Source organism: Cavia porcellus, unplaced genomic scaffold (assembly GCF_034190915.1).
Source record: "Cavia porcellus strain 051 isolate PalLab524CR breed Dunkin Hartley unplaced genomic scaffold, mCavPor4.1 scaffold_5, whole genome shotgun sequence".
In the NCBI taxonomy this organism is placed as follows: Eukaryota; Metazoa; Chordata; class Mammalia; order Rodentia; family Caviidae; genus Cavia; species Cavia porcellus.
In genome coordinates this window covers 36,441,663-36,461,277 of record NW_026947488.1, presented here as the reverse complement: position 1 = coordinate 36,461,277, position 19,615 = coordinate 36,441,663, and the positions used below count along the sequence as shown (strand labels likewise).

General features: G+C 48.8%; 1 protein-coding gene across 6 annotated transcripts in view; it reads right to left on the bottom strand.

The window, feature by feature from the left end:
* Positions 1 to 1,119: 1,119 nt before the first annotated feature.
* The window catches only part of Dzank1 (double zinc ribbon and ankyrin repeat domains 1), a 52,242-nt gene continuing 33,746 nt past the window's right edge, over positions 1,120 to 19,615 (bottom strand). For 4 of the 6 annotated variants that reach the window (XM_063248639.1, XM_063248641.1, XM_063248643.1 and 1 more), the window contains 6 exons: positions 18,183 to 18,366; positions 16,158 to 16,261; positions 13,737 to 13,811; positions 13,162 to 13,258; positions 12,721 to 12,812; positions 1,120 to 5,070 (listed from right to left, as the gene is read on the bottom strand). In XM_063248639.1, the coding sequence (XP_063104709.1) occupies positions 4,972 to 5,070; positions 12,721 to 12,812; positions 13,162 to 13,258; positions 13,737 to 13,811; positions 16,158 to 16,261; positions 18,183 to 18,366 (651 nt within the window). In that variant the 3' untranslated portion in view covers positions 1,120 to 4,971. The other 2 variants (XM_063248640.1, XM_063248642.1) reach the window with 2 other exon arrangements.

Below are 19,615 nucleotides of genomic sequence, written 5' to 3'. Positions count from 1 at the left end.
GAACTCATCTATGAGGCTCCGGAGATATTGTTTTATGTCTATTGGTGCCGTGTCTGATACTGCATGTTTTCTGTCCTCATTCTCCTTTGCATTTACCTTTCCTGGATCAGTGTTCTCAGGATTGTGGGCCGAGGACCCTTTTTTGTTGCCTCCTCCTTGTTCCTTCCATACAGGCATATATAGGAGGCCCAGTATCTTTGTGTGTTACAGTTTGTTTGAATCCGCCGGCTAGGTGTTTCCGCCCACTGCAGTGTACTAGGGAGACACAGACCTGGGCAGCCTCTGCTGGGCCTGCCCCTCCAGGTCAATCTACTGAAGGCTTTACTGCTAGGGTGCCGCGCCAGGTGCTGGGACCTGGTTTTGGCTAGCCTACTGGTTCTTAGTCCGCGGCATCACCCAGGCCAAGGGCTCTCCACCAATCCCACTTGAGAGGGGAGTATGTGACTAAAGTCACTGCAGCGTTCTGTTCTGGCTAGTCTGCCTGGTCCCAGAATGTCCTCTGTTGGAGCCTCCTAGTCTATGAAAGGGTCCCCGTTCCTCTCACTCACCACAGTTCAATGCAGGGCTCCCTGCCAGTCCCGCTCTCAACTCTGTTTGCCGATTCCCGCTCTCAGAGCTTTCACATCTCTGTCCCTACTGTGCCGATTCAGATGCAGCAGTGGCGGCAGGAAATTCAAATCACGGTTTTCAGAGGCGCGGGTTCCAGCTTCGGTGCTGAGATTTTATCTGTTCTGGTTATAGCACCGAGATTGCATTTCCAGCTGTTTTTTCTCAGCTTAGTTCGTTCCTGGGTCGGCAGGGAGTATCACCCACTGCTTAGGACTCCCCACAATGCACCATTCCTGGATTCTAGACTGGCTATCTCAGAGAGCCTCCATAGCTGCTATTATCTATCCTCCATGTTCTCCTGGAAGATCACATTTTTTACAGGAAGATAAATAGCAAGGCAACTACACCTTCACCCAAAACAAGACATGAGGGGAAATAGAAGTGAAGTCTGAAAAAAATCAACAGAGCAACAGGAGATACTCAAAATATAGGATCATTATAGGAAGTGTTTTTGTATTTGGAAATATCCTGAACATTCATAAAGTTAAAAATGAAAACCAAAACAAGATATCATTTTCACCTGTCAGATTTATTTTGTTTTTTGGGTATACAGTTCAAGTTGGGCTTGAACTCACTTTGTAGCCCAGGATGGCCTCAAACTCATGGCAATCTTCCTGCCTCAACCTCCTGAGTGCTGGAATTACAGGTGTGCACCACCACACCTAGCTGATAATCCAATATTTTCTAGTTTACTGCATTGATATTTTTATTTTTTATGTACAACCTTTTATCAGAACTGTTGGGTTAAAAAAATGTTCCTTGGACAACAGTGAAAACATCCTTACTTTTGGCTCAAAAAATCTTTCACCCATGCCCCAAACCACACAGTGTATTTTTTCAATAACTATTTTCTGAGAGCCCACTGTACATCAGGAATTATGCATGAGACTGAGCATGTACTGCTCTTCAGTCTCCCCAGGGGACATAAGATGAACAGGTGAGTACAGAGCTCTCTGCCACTACAGACAGCCCTGTGTTATTCAGCATCTAAAGAGAAACACTTTAGTTTGGCTGCCAGGTTTGGAGGCTCCAGTCCATCATGTGCATTCTGGAGGTGAGATCCTTGAAGACAGCTGAAATGCAGGACTTGGGACACCTTCATCCTGCAGCGAGCAGTGGCCGTGGTGCCTGGACACAGGAAATTTGCTGGCCATGCCGAGATGGCTCTGGATAGGTGGGGTGGGACTCGAAGAACACAGCGATCTCCAGGGAGGTCATTACCCAGGCAGCAGCTTCCAGAACTGTGCTGCTGACACACGCATGTACACACACACACACACACACACACACACACACACACAGCAGCTACGAGCACTTAGACTGCAGCAAGTCTGAACATAGATGTGCTATGAATGTAAAAGTCAGACTTAACACAGAAAAGGAATGTAAGGTGTGTAAAATATTGCATTAATCATTATAGAGAGTAATTCCACATTGAAATAGTTTCAATATATTGGAAGACATAAAATATGAAAATTTCACCTCTTTTTGCACTTCTAAAAACATGACCACTAGAAAGTCTGTGATTGGGGGCTGGGGATTTAACTCAGTGGCATAAGCATTTGCCTTGCAAGCATGTGGTCATGAGTTTGATTCCCGGTACCGGTAAAAAAATTAAAAAAAGAAAGTCTGTGATTGCTTCTGTGGCTCATTTTTATTTCTAGCCTTTTGCTTTCCATTGTGGATCAAAGCTGACCCCATGACAGTATTTCTCCCAGGGAAGTGGAGATCCTAGAGAGATTTTTTCCCTGGTGAAACAGGTCAGTGAGTAAACCCAAGATCACCACAGTCACAGCAGCATGTGGGCTGGTCCCCTCACATTGTTAACTAAGGATTTGCCCAGGCTGGAAATGCAGCTCTCCCCAAAGCAGCCCTGCCCGGCCTGGCTGGAAAGGCAGGGTGAGCCACTCTGCGGGGGGTTTCTGGGACCCCCCGGCTCCTGAACAGCTGTCCCTGTGAGTGTCCGGTCACTGGGGCTTTTAAGAGTACTCCAAAAGTGGGCCACACTTTGAACTACAATAGTGCTGGCCAAGGGACTGGAAGGTATTCTGATTTTAGAGCAGGGGAAAAGTTTTCCAAACTAGTAAGAAAAAATAAGGAACCCAACTTGCCAATAAACATGGGGTTTCTCACCTTGGGGAAGATCAGAGTGGAGCCTTGTGGGGACATGGACAAGGCACAACACAGGGGCCACCCCTCTGAAAGCAGCTGGGCCTTGGGTAGAGACAGCAGGGGGTTCAGCTGCAGGGACAACACAGTGGCCCACATCATCCGCACTGGATGGTCAGCTGCTGCACCCTGCTCACAAACGTGAGGCTTAGCCCCCCCAGGCACCACTTGCAGAGTGGGCTGAGCCTGAGCAGTGAGGTTTCAGCTCCCCCTTGTCTGCGAGGGACACCTGTGCGGCCCCCTTGGGCAGGGCCAGCTGTAGGGAGGAGGGTAACAAGGCCACCAGTGGCCGAGATGGCACAGAGCAGCTACAGAAGCACCACTGGACAGGGACACTGAGAAGGGCAGTCCTCACGAGCACCTCCTGCAGGTCACTTGTGGCCTCCAGGACAGGCATCCCCATGTATCTGCACTGATTCCTGCCTCACGCCCACCTTTCCTGCCTGACCTTGGACCTTGCCTTTTAACAAATCCTTTTCTATCTTATTTACTGTGGCTCTGACCCCACCACAGATGTGCTGTCATTAGGAAGAAGAAAGCTTCTTGAAGGACAAGAAACATGACTTTTGAACTTGAAAAGGCCTGACCTTAAAATGTGCTTGATTTTCCTGAAACGTGCAGCTCAGTATTTATAAAGGCTGTCACGTGGCCCTGAGGGGTTTCATCAGCAAGTGTGTTCCTGCATCTCACACACTTAGCACCCCATTAATGAGGCTTGACTATGTCCCAGGGAACTTTGAGGGTGGCAGGGGTGGTCATGAGCTTTAGAGAACAGAGGCGGCTCTGGTGTGAGGTGCCTCAGTCCAGCTGGTGGGCACCGGGAGCCTCTTGGGCTCAAGGTGGGAACAGAAAACCCAGAGCCCCTGAGCCCATCATTCTCAGGGGAAGCCCCAGCTTCCATTGCCTCCCCTATACCCCCAAACCGTGGCTCCCAAGCCCACAGGGGGTGAGGGACAGCAGTATCAGGGTCACACTGAGCTGCAGGACACTGAGCTGCTTCCTCCTTCGGAAGAGAATGCACAGATGCTTCAGACCGCACACCTCTTCCCCTGGTCCAGCCCTGAAGGGAGCCGTAACTGTGGGCAGGGTGGGCCCAGCTGTGCAGCCAGGCCACATGGCCAGGCTCCCTGGTCCTTCTTGATGCTGGATGCCCGGGCAGCAGTCCCTCTCTCGGGTGACCAGAGCTCTGGGGACAACACAGCACCACTGCAGTACAGGTCAAGGCAACAGCAACCACCACCACTGGGTCTACTGTTTATTGTCCTGAATGAACCATTCCACACTAATACGTGTCCCTTTTACGCACATTAGCAGAACAGTTCGGAGGCTCTGCTACTCCAGCACTTTGACCCAGACTCAAGTCATGACCTCTAGTTCTAGAGAGGCCAGCATCCCGAGTTCCTGCTTGACATTGGCTTTCACTGAAGCTGGCCTCCTGGTCAGCAGCAGCAAATGGCAAGCGTTGAGTCTGGCGCACAAGTGTGAAGTTTAGTCTTTACCCACACGATCAGGAACAGTGTGCACTTCGTTGGTATTGTGTCAAGGGAAAGAACATACATGTGTTACACACACACTGTGCGTGGCCCATGTGGGCCCAGACGTGTGTCCTGTGTGTTGTCATTCAACCATGGAACGACACATTTGGGCCTGGGCTCCCTGGCAGGCACCCCTGAGGACAGAGAGATCATGTGCAATTATTGAATAGTGTGCAATTATTATCTACTGAAAAATAAAGATTAAAAGTCAAATGTAAATTCTCTCCAAAAAAGCCAGGCATTAACTTCATCACCCACAAAGGCATTCTGGGAACAGCCCATGTGGTATGAGTGTTGACCCCAGGGGCTTCCTACCGAGCTATATTTCCTGCCTTTTACAATTATCTTTATTTTGAGACAAGGTCTTTTAATGTCACCAAGTTGCCCATGCTGGGCTTGAACTCATCACCCTCCTGCCTCAAGCTTCTCACAAACTGGGATTACAGGTGTGCAGCATCATGCCCATCTCTAAAGAAACAGAGGAATGTGAAGAGTTTCTCTCAATCTCAGCTCTCAGTCTCAGACGCACACCTCAGAAACAGAACAACCACTGCCAAGTGGCCCCTTCAGGAAGGGCCCTCGGCTGCTCTGGGCACACTGGTCATCTGGGTTGCAGCTCTCAGGCTGGCTGAGATGGTCCCCCAGGTCTGGGTCGAACTCAGTGTAAAACAGTGAGGTGATGAGGTTGTCCCCCACTTCTAGAGCCAGGCTGTGGGCTGTCTGGTCTTGAGTGGTCACCTGCTGCCTCACGCCGCATCTGTGAAGGAAATGGGCAAAGAGAAGGCCCTGGAGGGCTCGCTTGGGATCCAAGTGCCTGACTCCTCTCCTGGTTCTGGCTCCCCAGCCCAGCCCCAGCCAAGTGTACTGAATGTGGCCATGCTTTCAGGGTGCTCTGAAAAGCCCCAGTGACCTGGACATTCACAGGCACAACCCATCAGGAGCCAGCTCCCTGGAACAACCTCAGGGGCCGTGGGAGGGCTCAGGGCCCAGGAACGCCCTGCAGAGCAGAGTCACCCTCCTAGCCCACAAGCATCGCCTCCCACAGAGCTCCCCAAGGGTACAGAGCTCCTAATCCTTAGCCCATTCCCTTCCTGACACAGTAGAAACAGAGCAAACAGAGGGTCCCAGATGTCTCAGGAAAGTCTGCAACATCAAAGAGAAAAGCAAGCTAAACAAACACAGGACATCTTTTTAAAAACACAAAACCCCAATTGGTCTCAGAATGATTTAAGCCAATGTCAAAATATGAGCACATAAAAAGGAGACAATCAGAATGCAAGGGGAAACAGGCTGCTGAAATGACAACTGCTCAGCAGCAAAGTTAGGAGAATCTCTTAAAACAGAAGAAAAGATAAAAAATCTGGGCAAAGAAAAACAAAGACGACATCAGGAATCGGTCCAAAGCCCCCCCTCCCCCACCAACTAATAGCTCCAGGAGGAGAAAACAGAAAGAGTGGACTAGAGAAAAAATACAAAAGGGATAACAGGAAAAAACTGTCCTGAGCTGAAGACAGACATGACTTTTCAGATGGAAGGACCTACTGGGTGAAGGAAAAAACACAGTGTCTATAACACACTCAGGAAATTTAACTGCCAAGGGGAAATGCTTCCAGGAAAAAAACAACAGCCTACACAGGAGCAAGAATTTGCAACAAGATTTTCATGACATAAGATGGATGCTGGAAATCCATACAGCAAGACTTTCCAGGCCTCAAAGAAAACTTATTTTGAACACAAATGTCAATTTCACATTATTCATCAAGAGTGAAGGCCGGGGCCAGAGATGCAGCTCTAGGTAGAGCTGAGCGGGCATGCAGTGCTGGGTGCAAAGCTCAGTGCTGCAAACAGAAACCTCAGAAATTTATATTCTCCCTCTGGATCAAGCTCAAGGCTCCACCATGCTAGGCGAGCACTCTGCCTTCCAGCGCCCTACACATCCTTTCTGAAAAAGTGACTGAAGTCACTTCGCCTGACAGGAGTCAAAACCAAGAAAGAGATGAATGCCAATGGAAAGAAATCCCATGTCAGTGTAAAAAGCTGCCAGACCATGTCTGTGTCGAATGTGTACTCCAAATAGAAAGTTTTCAAAAAGAAAGACATTTAAAGAGAAAGAAACAGATGCAATAGTGGATGCACTGTAGTTGAAGGGAAGGACTCAGAAACTCCAGGAAAATTAAAGACCTAAATAACCGCACAAATAGCCTGGTGTTGTGCAGGTTTGTAATCCTATCACTCCAGAGGCCGAGGCAGAATTGCCACAGGAGGCCAGCCTGGCCTATATAGGAAGATCAAGGCTGGTCTGAACTGTATGTTTCAAAGAAAACCTGCACAAGTTGTTTATGGTTTGAGAAAGAAAATGAAACATGACATGAGTTTGAATGATTTGTAGAGTGTAAGGCGAATCTGTTTGACATGTCTGCTAGGAAAATTCTACTTTGGCCTAAGGATCAGGAGCAATCTTACACCAAGAAAATAAAAATCCCAGCACACTACTTGGTTTTGCAGTGAACAGTATTTTTGGAGCTATTACAATGCAGTTATCCTTTGTTGCTTTTGAACTGTTGCAATCAGCCTGTGGACAAAGGACAGAAGTTTATTACATTAACAGGAGTGGAGACAACTGGGTCAGCTTTGTAGAAGTTAAATGTGTGCTGGTGGAAGCTGTGAGGTGGGGCTGGATGTCATGGCACACACCTGTCATCCCAGCACTCGGGAGGCAGAGGCAGGAGGATCGCTGTGAGTTCACGGCCAGCCTGCACCACACAGTCAGACCTTGTCTCAGCCAAATCAAACCAAACCAAACCAAACCAGAAGTTGTGAGGTGGGATGGGGCAGAGGTAATGGTCAGCAAAGCTAACAGTAAAGTGCTCCTATCCTTCCTTTGCACACAAGGCACCTGAGAGCTCCTATTGAAAGGCGATGGTCAAAATGCAGAAGCAGGACAAGGTAGAAAAGACCAGGGAAACCAGCAAGCAAATTGAGGATGCCTGAGCAATCTAGCCTGGCGTGGGGTCAGGTGTGTGAGCAGTGATAGAAACATGCCGGTTGTCACTGGCTCCCCAGGAAGGGTACATGTGCCACGCAGCAGTCTCCAAGGCGGGAAGGTTGTCTCCCTCTGGATTTGAGTTTTTTTTTTTTTAAATCATGTGCACACTTTACTTTGATAAAATTAAAGTTATTTGACAGGTATGAATTGTTTTCGGGAAACACATACAATTTTATGATAATTTTTTTTTTTTTTTTGTCTTTTTCCTTTTTATTGGTACCGGGGATCGAACTCATGACCACTGCTTGCAAGGCAGGCGCTTATGCCGCTGAGCTAAATCCTCAGCCCCAACACATACAATTTTAAAAGCCTTCCTGCCAGATGCATCATAAATAACCTCACTGTGGATCAAAATGAAAAGAGGTTGCTGGTGGAGAGCGCCATGGTCCCGACTGCTTCCCGCCCTAGCTGGGTCAGGCTGGTGGTGGTGCTTTCCAACCTTGGTCCCTGCCCTCCTGCCACCCTTTATTTTCTCTGCAGCAGTTAGCATTCTCTGGATTGCATTCTAAGCACTACAAACAAACAAAAACCTCAGAAGGTTTATTTTCTGTCTCTCTAGTGAACTAACAAAATGTGTTACCATTTATAAAAGTGACTGAACTAGGCCACTCAGTAGGCCAATTTAAGTATTTTGTTTTACCCAACTAGAATAATAGAACCGCGAAGCCCAGAATGAAGGAGGAAGCTGATCAGGATGGCCCCAAAGTTCAGATGGACAGGGCAGGGGGGCACCGGAGTCCACTGCAGCACAGGCCTGGCGCCCAGAGCTCTGCCACCTGGCACCCAGCGGCCCCCTCCCACTCAGAGCCCCTGCTGATCTGGGCCAGCTTCCTGCCCTCTCCCCATGAGAACACGAATGGCTTCCTGGTGCTTGTTCACAGCTGCCATGACCACAGTGGACGGGTCCTTGCTGTCACTCTGGTTGGGGTCTGTGCCCTGTGACACACAGGGAAGGCGGAGCTTGGCACAGAACCCTGACCACAGCATCTCCTAGCACCGCCCTAGGAAGCGTGACACAAATTCTGAAGTGACAGAGCCAGGTGTGATGGTGCACACCTATAATATTAGCGCTCTGGGAGGCTGAGGCAGGAGCACAGCAAATTCCAGCCTAGCCCTGGGCAATTTAGAAAAGGTTGGGGAAGTAATTCAGTGCAAAGACCTCTGGGTCAACCCCTAGTACTGGGGTGGGGGGAGGAGAGAGGGGAGGAAGAGAGGGAAGGGAAAAAAATAGAGGAAATTAGGTTGACTTTAGACCAAAGAGAGAAGAACCAGGAACCTCAAGACCCAACCTTATTATTATGATACCCCTAGCTGCCAGTGCCCCAGAGCAGGGAGACCCCTGCTCCCCAAGTCAGCAGGGGCACCGTCCTGATCATTTTGGTTTTTGGGAAACAGGCGGAAGGTCACATGGGCTCAGGAACCAGGGACTCCCCCTCCCTGTCCAGCCTCACGTCTGTACTTGGGCTCATGTGTGCTTGTGCCACTATTTTCTTTGCTAAAAGAACCACCAAAGGTAACAATCAGCTTTGGGTGAGCCATTCGTGGGGTGGCCCGAGGTGCAGGGGTCCACCCTGGGGACAGGGCTTCTGCTGTGCCGCTCACCTGGTCCAGCAGGTGTTTCAGCACAGAGGCTCCTCTGCTCCCCGACACATCCATGTCCCGCAGCAGGAGTCTGCTTCTGGGCTGCAGGAGCACAAATCCCGCACCCCCTGTCACTCCCAAGGCCCTGCACCATAGAGCCCCAGGCTGAGGACGCTTCCTCTCCAAGCTGAGTGCAGTGCTGACCGCAGTGTGTGTGTGTGTGTGTGTGTGTGTGTGTGTGTGTGTGTCAACACCTGCATGTGCTGTGTGTGAACATCTGTGTGTGCTGTGTATGAGTGTGTGTGTGAACACTTGCATGTCCTATGTGTGTGTGTGCATGTACATAGTCTTCAAGGACCAGCAGCACAAACATCTATATTGAACATCAACCTTGGTCTCCAAAACCCTGCCTTGGGCACAGACCTGCACTGACCCTGTCCTGTGTCCAAGAACAAGCAGGCTGTGAGGAACCTCTCAGACACCTAGGAGCCCTATGCCGGCTCCATCAGGCTCACTGCTAGGAAAGAGCTGGGTGACATCAGAATTACAGCAGACTTCTCAGCACAAACCATCAAATCACAAAGAGCGTGGGGGGAAATAATTCAAGCTTTGAAAGATAATAACCTCCAGCCAAGATTGATATATCCTGCACAACTATCCCTGGAAATTGATGGAAAAAACAAGGTGCTTCCAGGATAAAGAGGAACTAGGGGAATATGCAACCACCAATTCAACTCTACAGAGAATACTACAGGATATTCTAAAAAAGAAAAATACCACGATTCCAGAAATAGTGGCAGAGAGGCCACAATGAATGGAGCAGAAAACAAAATGAAGAAGACAAACTGACAACTAATGACAGAAAAAGAGCTCAACAGAAATGAGGCAGAGAAGATTGGATGGTAGGAACAGCTATTTTGGAGAAAACGACATCATAATAGGTAATGCTGATTTAATATCATTTTGTTTTGAAGTCCCATCAAGCTTTTGTTCTTCTGTCTCCATAGGTCTTAACATGTTGTATCTGACTGGATTTTATTATATGTGATAGTATAAACAAAAACTTTTATAGACAAGGAAATTATACAGAAACCATTGTTCATTTTCTGTTAGTTGATTCTAAATGCCCTGTAATACTGTCATTCTCTTGAATGGTTTTACATTGTCTTGATATGTTTGATGCTACAGTATATGAAGTTATACTCAAAGATTTCAAGGAAAGAGACAATATGGTAACTATTTTTATGTCGGGATTATCTTGTGGTGAAACACTATTTTGCTTAAATGGTTATGTTTTGACCTGCGCTGTTTTGTTGTTATGCCCTCTTTTATCTCAATCTCCATTTTATTATTTTTTAAATTTTTATCCTTTTAATTAAGGGAAAAATAAAAAATAGCAGGATATATTATAGTAACCCACTTTCATTTTCTATTAACTTGATTTGAAGCCCTGTATTGCTCTCACCATCTTGTTTTGACTAATGTTCCTCTATTCTGTTTTGCTTGATAGTACCAGGTTTGAAAGTTTAGGCAACAGCTATAAAGATAGTGGGATTCATTATGACGCCCATTCTGGTTGACTATTATCTTCTTTTGAAGACCTGTAATGTCTCCAATGTTTTGGTTTTGTTGGTTTCATTCTTTACTGTTTTGTTCAATTTTATTATAACTGATGATATAGGCAATTCTTTTTAAGATAGCAAGAGGCATTATGGTAACCATTGTTGATCACCTTGTATTATGTTTTTACATTATCTATTATGTCCACCCTTTTGATTTGACTGACTCTGTTCTGTTATGTCACATTTGGTTTTACTCTCTTCCAAAAAAAGTAATAAGAACTGTGGGAGTAATAAAACCCAAAATGTGTAATAGTCATTGTACAAAAGAGAGGAAAAGAAAGTGCTCTAAAGGATATAACTGCATGTATATTTAAGTGTATAAGATAGACAATATTACTGAGTTTTGTTGGCTCAGTTGAACAGAACTGTTTGCAGTCTCACTGTCTGAATGTCCACTTTATATGCTTTAATTTTGTAACTTCAAATATTTCTAAGATGACAATATGTAATCCATTAACTAGTGATTTCCTACTGTTTATTTTTTTCTGAAATTCTGTAAACTTGTACCCTTCTTCTGCTTTTTTTTCTTTTTCTCCTTAAATAAAATTTAAAAAAAAAGAAAGAGCTGGGTGAACCCTAAGGTGCTCATGGCCCGTCTGTGCGTGACCCTTGGAACATGCACTCCTTGAGGAGTGGGGAGCGCCATAGCACCAGCCTCTCACCCAGCAAGGAGCGCGCTTGTTTATGACCAGTAGTCTGGAGAATTTGCCTTTCTTAATTTTAAGAGGCTACAAATTCATCTTTAAACATAGTTTTTCTATGCGATTTCAAATGCTGGCAGACTGAAGGAAGCAGTCCACAAAGCAGGACATGTCACCTTCCTGAAGATTCTGCTCCTGGGTCCCCAGGACGACTGTTTGGTCACAGAACCAGCACCACCTGGGGAAGAGTACACAGAAAACCCACTCCTGCTGCCTGTGGGATCTGCCCCACGTCCCCCATTCTCTACCTCCATTCTCAGAGCCCAAGCTCCCCCGTTTCTGATCCCTAGCCCCAGGAAGGGCAGGGGGCCTCTTTTTTTTTTGTCTTTTTGAGACAGGGTCTCGCTATGCTTTTCAGGGTGGCCTTGGGCTCACTTTGTAGCCCAGGCTGGTTTCAAACTCGCAATGATCCGCCTGCCTCAGTCTCCCGAGTGTTGGGATTATAGGCGTGAGCCACCACACCTCGCTGGCAGGGGGCCTCTTTGCACCAAATTCTGTCCCTTATGGGAAAAATGCATAGAAGGTCAATGTCAGGAGGCTGAGACACCTCTATCTTCGGCTCATGTTTTCTTTCCTACAAGTAAAACCATGTCTGGAGCGAGAGTGCTCAAAAGCAACCTCTGAACTAGTGAATGAACCCAGCACCTAATGCAAATGAGAAAGCCAAGAAGCCAATAGGGCTCAGTTCCTCTCCTTGGAGGTCCGTGTCTTGAAGCTGGAAAATTAAATTCAGGGAGCTTTAAACTGCTCTGCACTCAGCATGACATTCTGAACTGAGTGAAAGCAGAGAAGCATGTGGAACCACACACCACTGAGTCTAGAGCCACTGTGAAGTCCTCCTCCCACGGGGGTTGGTGCTGATCACCCTGGACACAGGTGTGTTCCTACTGGGCCAACTATGAGCAGCCCAAGTCGCTGGTGTCCATCTCCTCTGGGCCTGCGCCAAGAGAAGGGAGGCGGTTCCTGTGCTGTGCCTGAGTCCTGCAGGGACGGGGTCTGCCCAGCGAAGAATTCTACTCGGGACCAAGGAGAGACGAAGGCTGAGCTCAGAGCCTGAAATCACCCGGGGACACAAACGTGTCACAGTACCACCACCCTGGCTGTCAGTGTCAGGACCTGGGGCACTGCAACACAGGGGACTCAGTGCTTCTCTGCCACCGGAGGCCTGTCCACAGAGGGACTGTCCACCTCCACACAGGACCTGGGACCTCACACCTGTGTCGGGCGCCCATGCTCATCTAACCAACCTCAGGACAAGCAGTGACTCAGGAAGCTGATGGACGCTGACTCACGATCTGGGGCCATATTAAAGGATTCAGCTTCCATGAAATAAAAACAGACCATTATAAAGACTAGACAGATGGAGAAGCGTCCCATTTAGAAAACCTCAAAGGAAGCACGAAAGGACCAGCAGGAGGGGCGGGCCGCCCAGGCAGGGGCACATGCACTGTGCGTACCTCTTTCCTTCTCTGGAAGTTTCTGGTCCGGCGGTTCCTCCTTATTTTGGGCTGCTCCATGGCATCCGAGGGACTCTGGCTGCAGTCACTCACTGAAACGGCAGAGATGAGAGTGACAATGGCCACTTCCCTCTCCCCCACAGAAGGAGCCACAGAGCTGCGCCTGAAGGTCAGAGGGACAAGTGCCAGTCCAGGCGCCAGTGTGCAGGGGAAGGAGGGACACAGAGCAGACGCCAGTTTTCAGACTTTGGAGGGCACACAGCTGTCGCCCAGCTGTGGCTGCCCACAGCCCTGTGAGGGTGTCAAGGTTTCCTTTGACTTCAGAGGAGCCGGACAAAGAGAAGTGAGATTCATGACAGGGCTGGAGAGCTGTGTGCGAGTCTCTGCTGTCCTTGGACATCTGCGTCTCTGGCTGGAAGATCCTGGGAGGGCAGAACTCACCCAAGCTGGACGTGCTGCCGTAGAGGCCATCACCACACTCGGTGACACTGCTGAGAACGTGGTGGCTGAGGTCGGCTGCTTTGCTGCGGTGCAGGTTCTGGTCGGGAAAAATCCAAATCAGGCTGATGTCCTGTTAAAAGCTCCTGCCAACCTGGTCCTCACTGGTGGCCCTGGCCTGGCCGCCTCCTCCCTCCCTGGCCATGTGGCCTCTGGCTCCTCTCAGGCAGCAGACAGCCATGGTCCCTCTCTGCTATGGGAGCCCAACAGGCCTCTGTTGGCCATCAGCCCATGACCAAGGAGCTGTGTTTCCTGCTGGGGTTCCATCAATGTCCTGGACTCAGCCTGGCAGTTGGTGGGAAGCTCTGTGGCTGCAGTGAGATTCCTGGCTCTGTCACCCACTAGCTGAGGGACCTTGACTGCTCTATACCTCAGTTTTCTCACGTAGGAGAAGCCTCGCCTACTGCCACATTCCTAATGTTGCAGACACTTTTCCTTCCTCCTGGCGACAAGAAAGCGATTCCACAACTCACTGGTTCGGTCTGTTTCAGGTTTGGAACTTCTGAGGGTCTCTGTACCTTGTTGGAGACTTGAATATAATTCAGCCTGATGCTGACTTCACAGCCATCTTCATGGACGGTGGCAGAGATAAGCTTTTAAAAGAATTTTAAAGAGAATTCACCACGTGGGTACTTAGACTTACTACCTTGCACAATAGCCCAGTTCGGAGATGTTAAATTCTAGTTTTAATCAACTTTTTTTTCTTCAAATCAGTTGTAAAACAGACTTTCTTTTTTTTTTTTTAGTGGTACTAGAAATTGCCTAGGTAGTTCTGAGCTACATCTCCAGCCCTTTTGATTTGTCATCACATATTTTTAACACAGAAGGTAAGAGAAGAAAAATGGGATCAGATATCTGGCAGTATAAACAGAAAACATTCAAGGCCAGCCTGAACTACATGGTGAGACGCTGTCTCAAAACAGATGAATAGAAAAAATAGCAAGCCAAGAATCTCAGTTGCTTGGGAGACTGAAGCAGGAGGATCTCAGGTTTGAGGCCAGCCTGGGCAACTTAGTGAGATCCTACTTCAAGTAAAATAAACATTTTAGAGAAGGGCCAGAGATGTAGCTCAGTGGCAGAGCACTCGCCTAGCATGCACAAGGTCCTGAGCTCAATCTTCAATATCATGGGTACATGCTACCTCCTCCCACACACACACACAGCTGAGCACATGTCTATAATCCCAGCACGCAGGAGGGTGAGGCAGAGAGTTGTGAGTTCAAGGTCAGGCTGGGTTATATAGCGTGCCCCATATGACAGATAGAAAGAAAGAAAGATGGAAGACCCAAATCTAGCCATATCTATATTTGATTATAACTGAGCAAAATCCTTCAATCAAAGAACAGAGATTTTCAGCCTGCATAAGAAAACAAGATCCAGGACTGGGGATTTAGCTCAGCGGTATAAGTGCCTGCCTGGCAAGTGCAAGGTCCTGAGTTCGATCCCTGGTACTGCAAAAAAAAAAAAAAAAAAAAAGAAAGAAAAGACGACAAAATCCATATTTATACATTCTTCCAGAGATCAGCTTTAATCAAACCAGGTGACCAGATGTCATCACCTTGGAAAAGGTGACCAGGTGGTTGAGGGGGAGACTTTGGCACTAAAGGACAAGAGTCACAGCTGAGCGGCCTTCTCTGAAAGGGCCGCTCAGATTCAAACAGAGGCTGAAAATGATTTTGAGAAGAGTCAAATAATGCCCGGTGAGGTCCTGAGGGCTGTAATTCTCTACCAGGAAGCTTAATATCATGTTGTAGCTCAAGGCAGCCACCAGAACACCAAAATGAGTGGATGCAGCTCAGACCCGTAACACTGTATCTTTAAACTGAGCAGCAGGCCAGGTTCATCCCAGAGGGCAGAGCTCCAGAGGAGGCCAGAGAATTTACAATGTGCCAGAACCATTTCCCAAAGGAAGCTGAGCAATGCTTGAAAATAAGGCGGTCTGGGTGTTGGTCCATTTGGTGGCAGAGGAGCAGACAGCCTGATTTGAAAATGTTCTTTCAGGTCTTGGGAGGCAAATCCACGTGTCATGCTGTGCTCCTGTGACAGGAATGTGGTGCTAACACAGGGGCCTGGGGCTGGGGATCTGATGGCCTCACCTCAAATCTGAAACTCAGCAGGGCAAAGTGGCCGTGTGTCACACAAGGCTTGTTCTGCACACCCACTGCCGTGTGAACCAGCAGGTGGAAGGCTGTGCCATGCAACACCCTCCACTGATCAGGTGCAAGGGGCTCAAGCGGCCTCAGCTGGGAAAACTGACGCAGGCGGAGGTGGTGGGAAGCTGGGGACTGGAACCATCTAAAGTCTGGCAGTCAGCTGCCTGGCCTGAGCTGGGGTGACTTAGGACTGGGTACAGCTCAGGCCACACACCCGCCACCCACACCTGTCTGTCACCTGTGGCATGTACTTCTTGCAGCAGGGAGCTTGGGCTCAAGCAGAGGTGGGGGAGTCACATGGCCTTGTGTGATGGAATCCGGAAGCCAGGAGCACCTCTCCCACCATGCGGTTATCTGAATGGTCACAAACCCACTCAGCTCACAGAGATATCTGCCTGAGGGCAGGCTATTTTTAATTTAAAAAGCCACCAAGATAATCCTCCTTTTTCTCAGGGTCGTTGGGAGAACTGGGCTGATGCCCTTACAAATACAGGGCTACATGGAAAGCCTGAGGCCGGACACGAGAGCTGCTGGCTGTTAACAGCCCTGATTTAACGCACCATGTGTCTGTACTAAACGTTCTGCGGGTTTTGCTTTCAGCTCCAGCCACTAGAATTTCTGCCATATTGTGTGGGGTTGAAAGCATGAGATGTTCAGGGTCTTCCGGGCCCCGGAAGCAGAGCCTGAGACAGTCTGCAGAGGGCACAGCAGAAAGCACAGGAAGCCGCGCAAGCCCTGCAGGAAGCTGGACCCGGCGTGCGCTAGAGCATGGGGCCTTGCACCCACCTTGCCCATCCTGGGCTCCGAGATCAGGGCCCGGAACTCAGGGTTGTTCTGAGCGTAGGACCGGAGGTGAGCGGATATGTGGTCCAGCTGTTTCCTCCAGTAGCCTGAAAAAAAAGAGAAGCCTGACGCACGGGTGATTGTTCTCAGCCTGAGAAAAAGATGCAGTACTGCGGGACACACGTGCTCAGGGAGGCTATTTTCCTTTGCCAAACCTTGTGATGCTTTTTCCTCACTGAACCTCAGCTGTGCCCTGAAATTCACGCCATCCTCCCCCTCCAGCTTTTTATTACACACGAAGAGTCACAGAATATTAGAAGATCGCAAAGCAACACTGATTGCCACGTGTGAAACCCTTATCTATTATTTTCTCTCATATGTAACTTACACAGTTTTTAAATATATACTTTGGAGCTGGGCATGGTGGGGCACACCTGTAATCCCAGCACCGGGGAGGCTGAGCCAGGAGGACTGTCATGAGTTCAAGGCCAGCCTGGATTGCATAGTGAGTTCAAAGCCAGCCTGAGCTACATAACAAGACTTTGGTTTGAAATGAATAAATAAGTAAATAAATACACACTTAGGGTTTGGCAAATGTATATATCCTGATGAACACAGAGAACATTTTCATCACTCCAAACAGTAACTTGGGTCCCTTCTGGTCTGCGTGGGGCTTGGAACATGCTAAGCTTAATTTCTGCTTAAGTGTGGGAGGCACCATGCAAGGCTGCATGTTGGCTTCTCCTGTGGCTGCAGACAATTCAGCTGGGCCCATTTTTCTACACACAATGGTGACATGGGTCAAGTGCCCCCAAAGGGATGGGCCATCAGCTGGCCACAGACCACACACCATAGTGAATCCATGCTGAACTTCACAGTGCTGGCTCTCCAGGGAAGATGTGCAAGCCCTTGTCCTTGAGATCTAAGCCCAAAATGATCATGTCTCCTTTGCTACTTCTGATAGCCAAAGCAGTCACAAGGCCAGCTCAGACCCCAGAAGAGGGGAACTGGCCCTTCCTGCTAAGCCCAGGACGAACGTGATCCATTGCAGGACTGATGAAATCACAGGCACAAACCACCATGCCCGCTAGGGAAAACAAGAGGCTGCTTTCTACCCATGCGGGAACCCACAATGAAAAAGTTAGATCCTAACAAGTGTTGGCAAAGATGGAGAGAAGTCAGCACCTTTGTGCACTGTTGGTCAGGATGGAGAACCGTGCAGCTGTTGAGAAACACCCAGAAGTTCCTCAAGAAGTCAAATGCAAGGATACCACGCAACCCAGCAACTGCACATCTGTGTGTAACCCCAAGAGAGGTAGATGCAACTGCAGAAAAGCAGACATTCACAGGGGCATGATTCCTAAGAGTCAAGACACGGAAACAAGTCTGATGCTCATTAGCTGGTGAGTGGAGAGGTGGGACCACATGGACTCCTGTGAGGGAGCCATGAAAGGGAACTGAAGCAAGAATGAACCACAACATTGCACCGGACAGGAGAAGCCAGCTGGGAGGGCCACCTCATGGCCACTTTCATCTGTAGGCAACGTCCAGCAGAGGTGAAGCCCTGAGCCCTGAAGACAGAGTAGGGTAGAGGTTCCAGGCCCTTGGGAGATGGGACATGGGCAGTGACCCCTTCAAGAGCACAGGTGACTTCTGGGGGGACGCAGGAGTTCTGGGGCTGGTGGTGGATGCAGGACACTGTGGCTGGAACTCATCTCCCAGCGGGTGATGTGCTGGCTTGTGTAGGGAGTGAATTCAACCCTGACTGAAAGGAGAGGGCTGGAGTGGCCACAGCTGAGGTGTAGACTCAGCTCACCTCTGTCATGTGGACAGGGTGGGAGGGCTGCACGTGTGCCACTGTCTGATGACAGACTCTGGGTTATGAGTTAAAGTGTCAGAGGGCTGAAGGTTGGAGGAAATGATCTGACGAGAGGAGGGCCAGGCACTCGCTTCTTCTGCCCGCCCACAGACACCACTCACCAGGGAGAAGCTATGTCCCTGGGTGCGAGGAGCCCTTGCCGAGCTCACCTCTGCCTGGGCTGATGGCTGTGAGCGGGGGCCCCCGGCCACGTCCCTCCGGTTCCGGCCCCCTCACAGCCAGCTGCCTGCCGAATGGGTAGAAGAGGCCCACGGTCTGGGTGCTCGTGTGCTTCTTTGCTCCGGTGTCAGTGCTGGACAGAGGTATGGTTAGGGGCTGCCACGCAGATCGGGGCTAGAGAGAGCAGAAAAGGTTTTTAAAATTAGAGCATGATTTACTTAACTTCCGCTTCCATTTTATTCATGGAAAGCGAGTCTCATCAGAAAGAAAGGCAGCTCTAAAACCCTGTTCTTTGAAGGACAGCCCTACCCATCTCCTTTGCTTCCGTTTTTCCTGGATATCCTTAGCCTGATCCATGAAGCTGATCCCATTTATTTATTTATTTATTTATTTATTTTTGTCTTTTTCCTTTTTATCGGTACCGGGGATTGAACTCACGACTACCTGCTTGCGAGGCAGGCGCTTATGCTGCTGAGCTAAACCTCCAGCCCCTAAGCTGATCCCATTTCTTAGCCCATTTATTATTTTAAATTCAGCAAAATAATGAGTGTTTCCTGTTCTGTCCAGATCCTAGGAGATATCTACCCTTTTGGTTTCACAGTCCAACAGAACTTAAGACTTCCCTTTGCGACTATTCAACAATCCATACTCAATTCCCGGGCACCATAGTTTTCTCTGCTATTGTCTCCTGCATCTGGACCTGGGGGCCTGAGAGGGCGCCATTGCACACTGTGCAATGTTACTTCATCTCAAGGGGCGCCATTCATGCTGAACAGAGTATATCTGCATATTAGGACGAATTCTCCGGGAGAGGGGAGAAAATGCCTAACAAACTTCATACATTACAATCAATTTCCAATAGATGGAATTCAAGTGTCTTGAGAAAAGACCATCTTTATGGGGGTGGTGAGAGTCCCAGGAGTCTTCTAAGCTGGATTGCCATGAACTCCTGAAACCATGTGCCAGGCACCGAGTGAGCGCCTGAGTGTTCCCTCCCATCACTGTCAGCCTGCAGATCCTTTTACTGGAGAGAGGAAAAGCCTGGAAAATCTTCACAGAGATCAGAAAAGGTCATTAAGCCTGACGGGAAACTGTATGTTAACACTCAAGCACTTGTGTCAGCAACCGTGCAAGGTCTTCCTCGAGCTTCTCCCAGTGGCATAAACACAAGAGCCACACGGGACTTGAAGTCAGCTTTCTGTGTTATAAAAGGTGTGTGGGGGGACCAGTCCTAGGACACCGCAGAGCAGCTTGAGGGAGGCTCGTCCCACCCCAGGAGGTTGGGGTCTACTTTACAGCATAACTGCCATCCTGCTGCTGGCTGGCACACTGGCCTAACACATGCTTACTTGGATCTTTGATTCCTGAAGAAACCACTTGAGTGTGTAAAGCCTGCAAGGACTGAGCCTAGTCACGAACACCT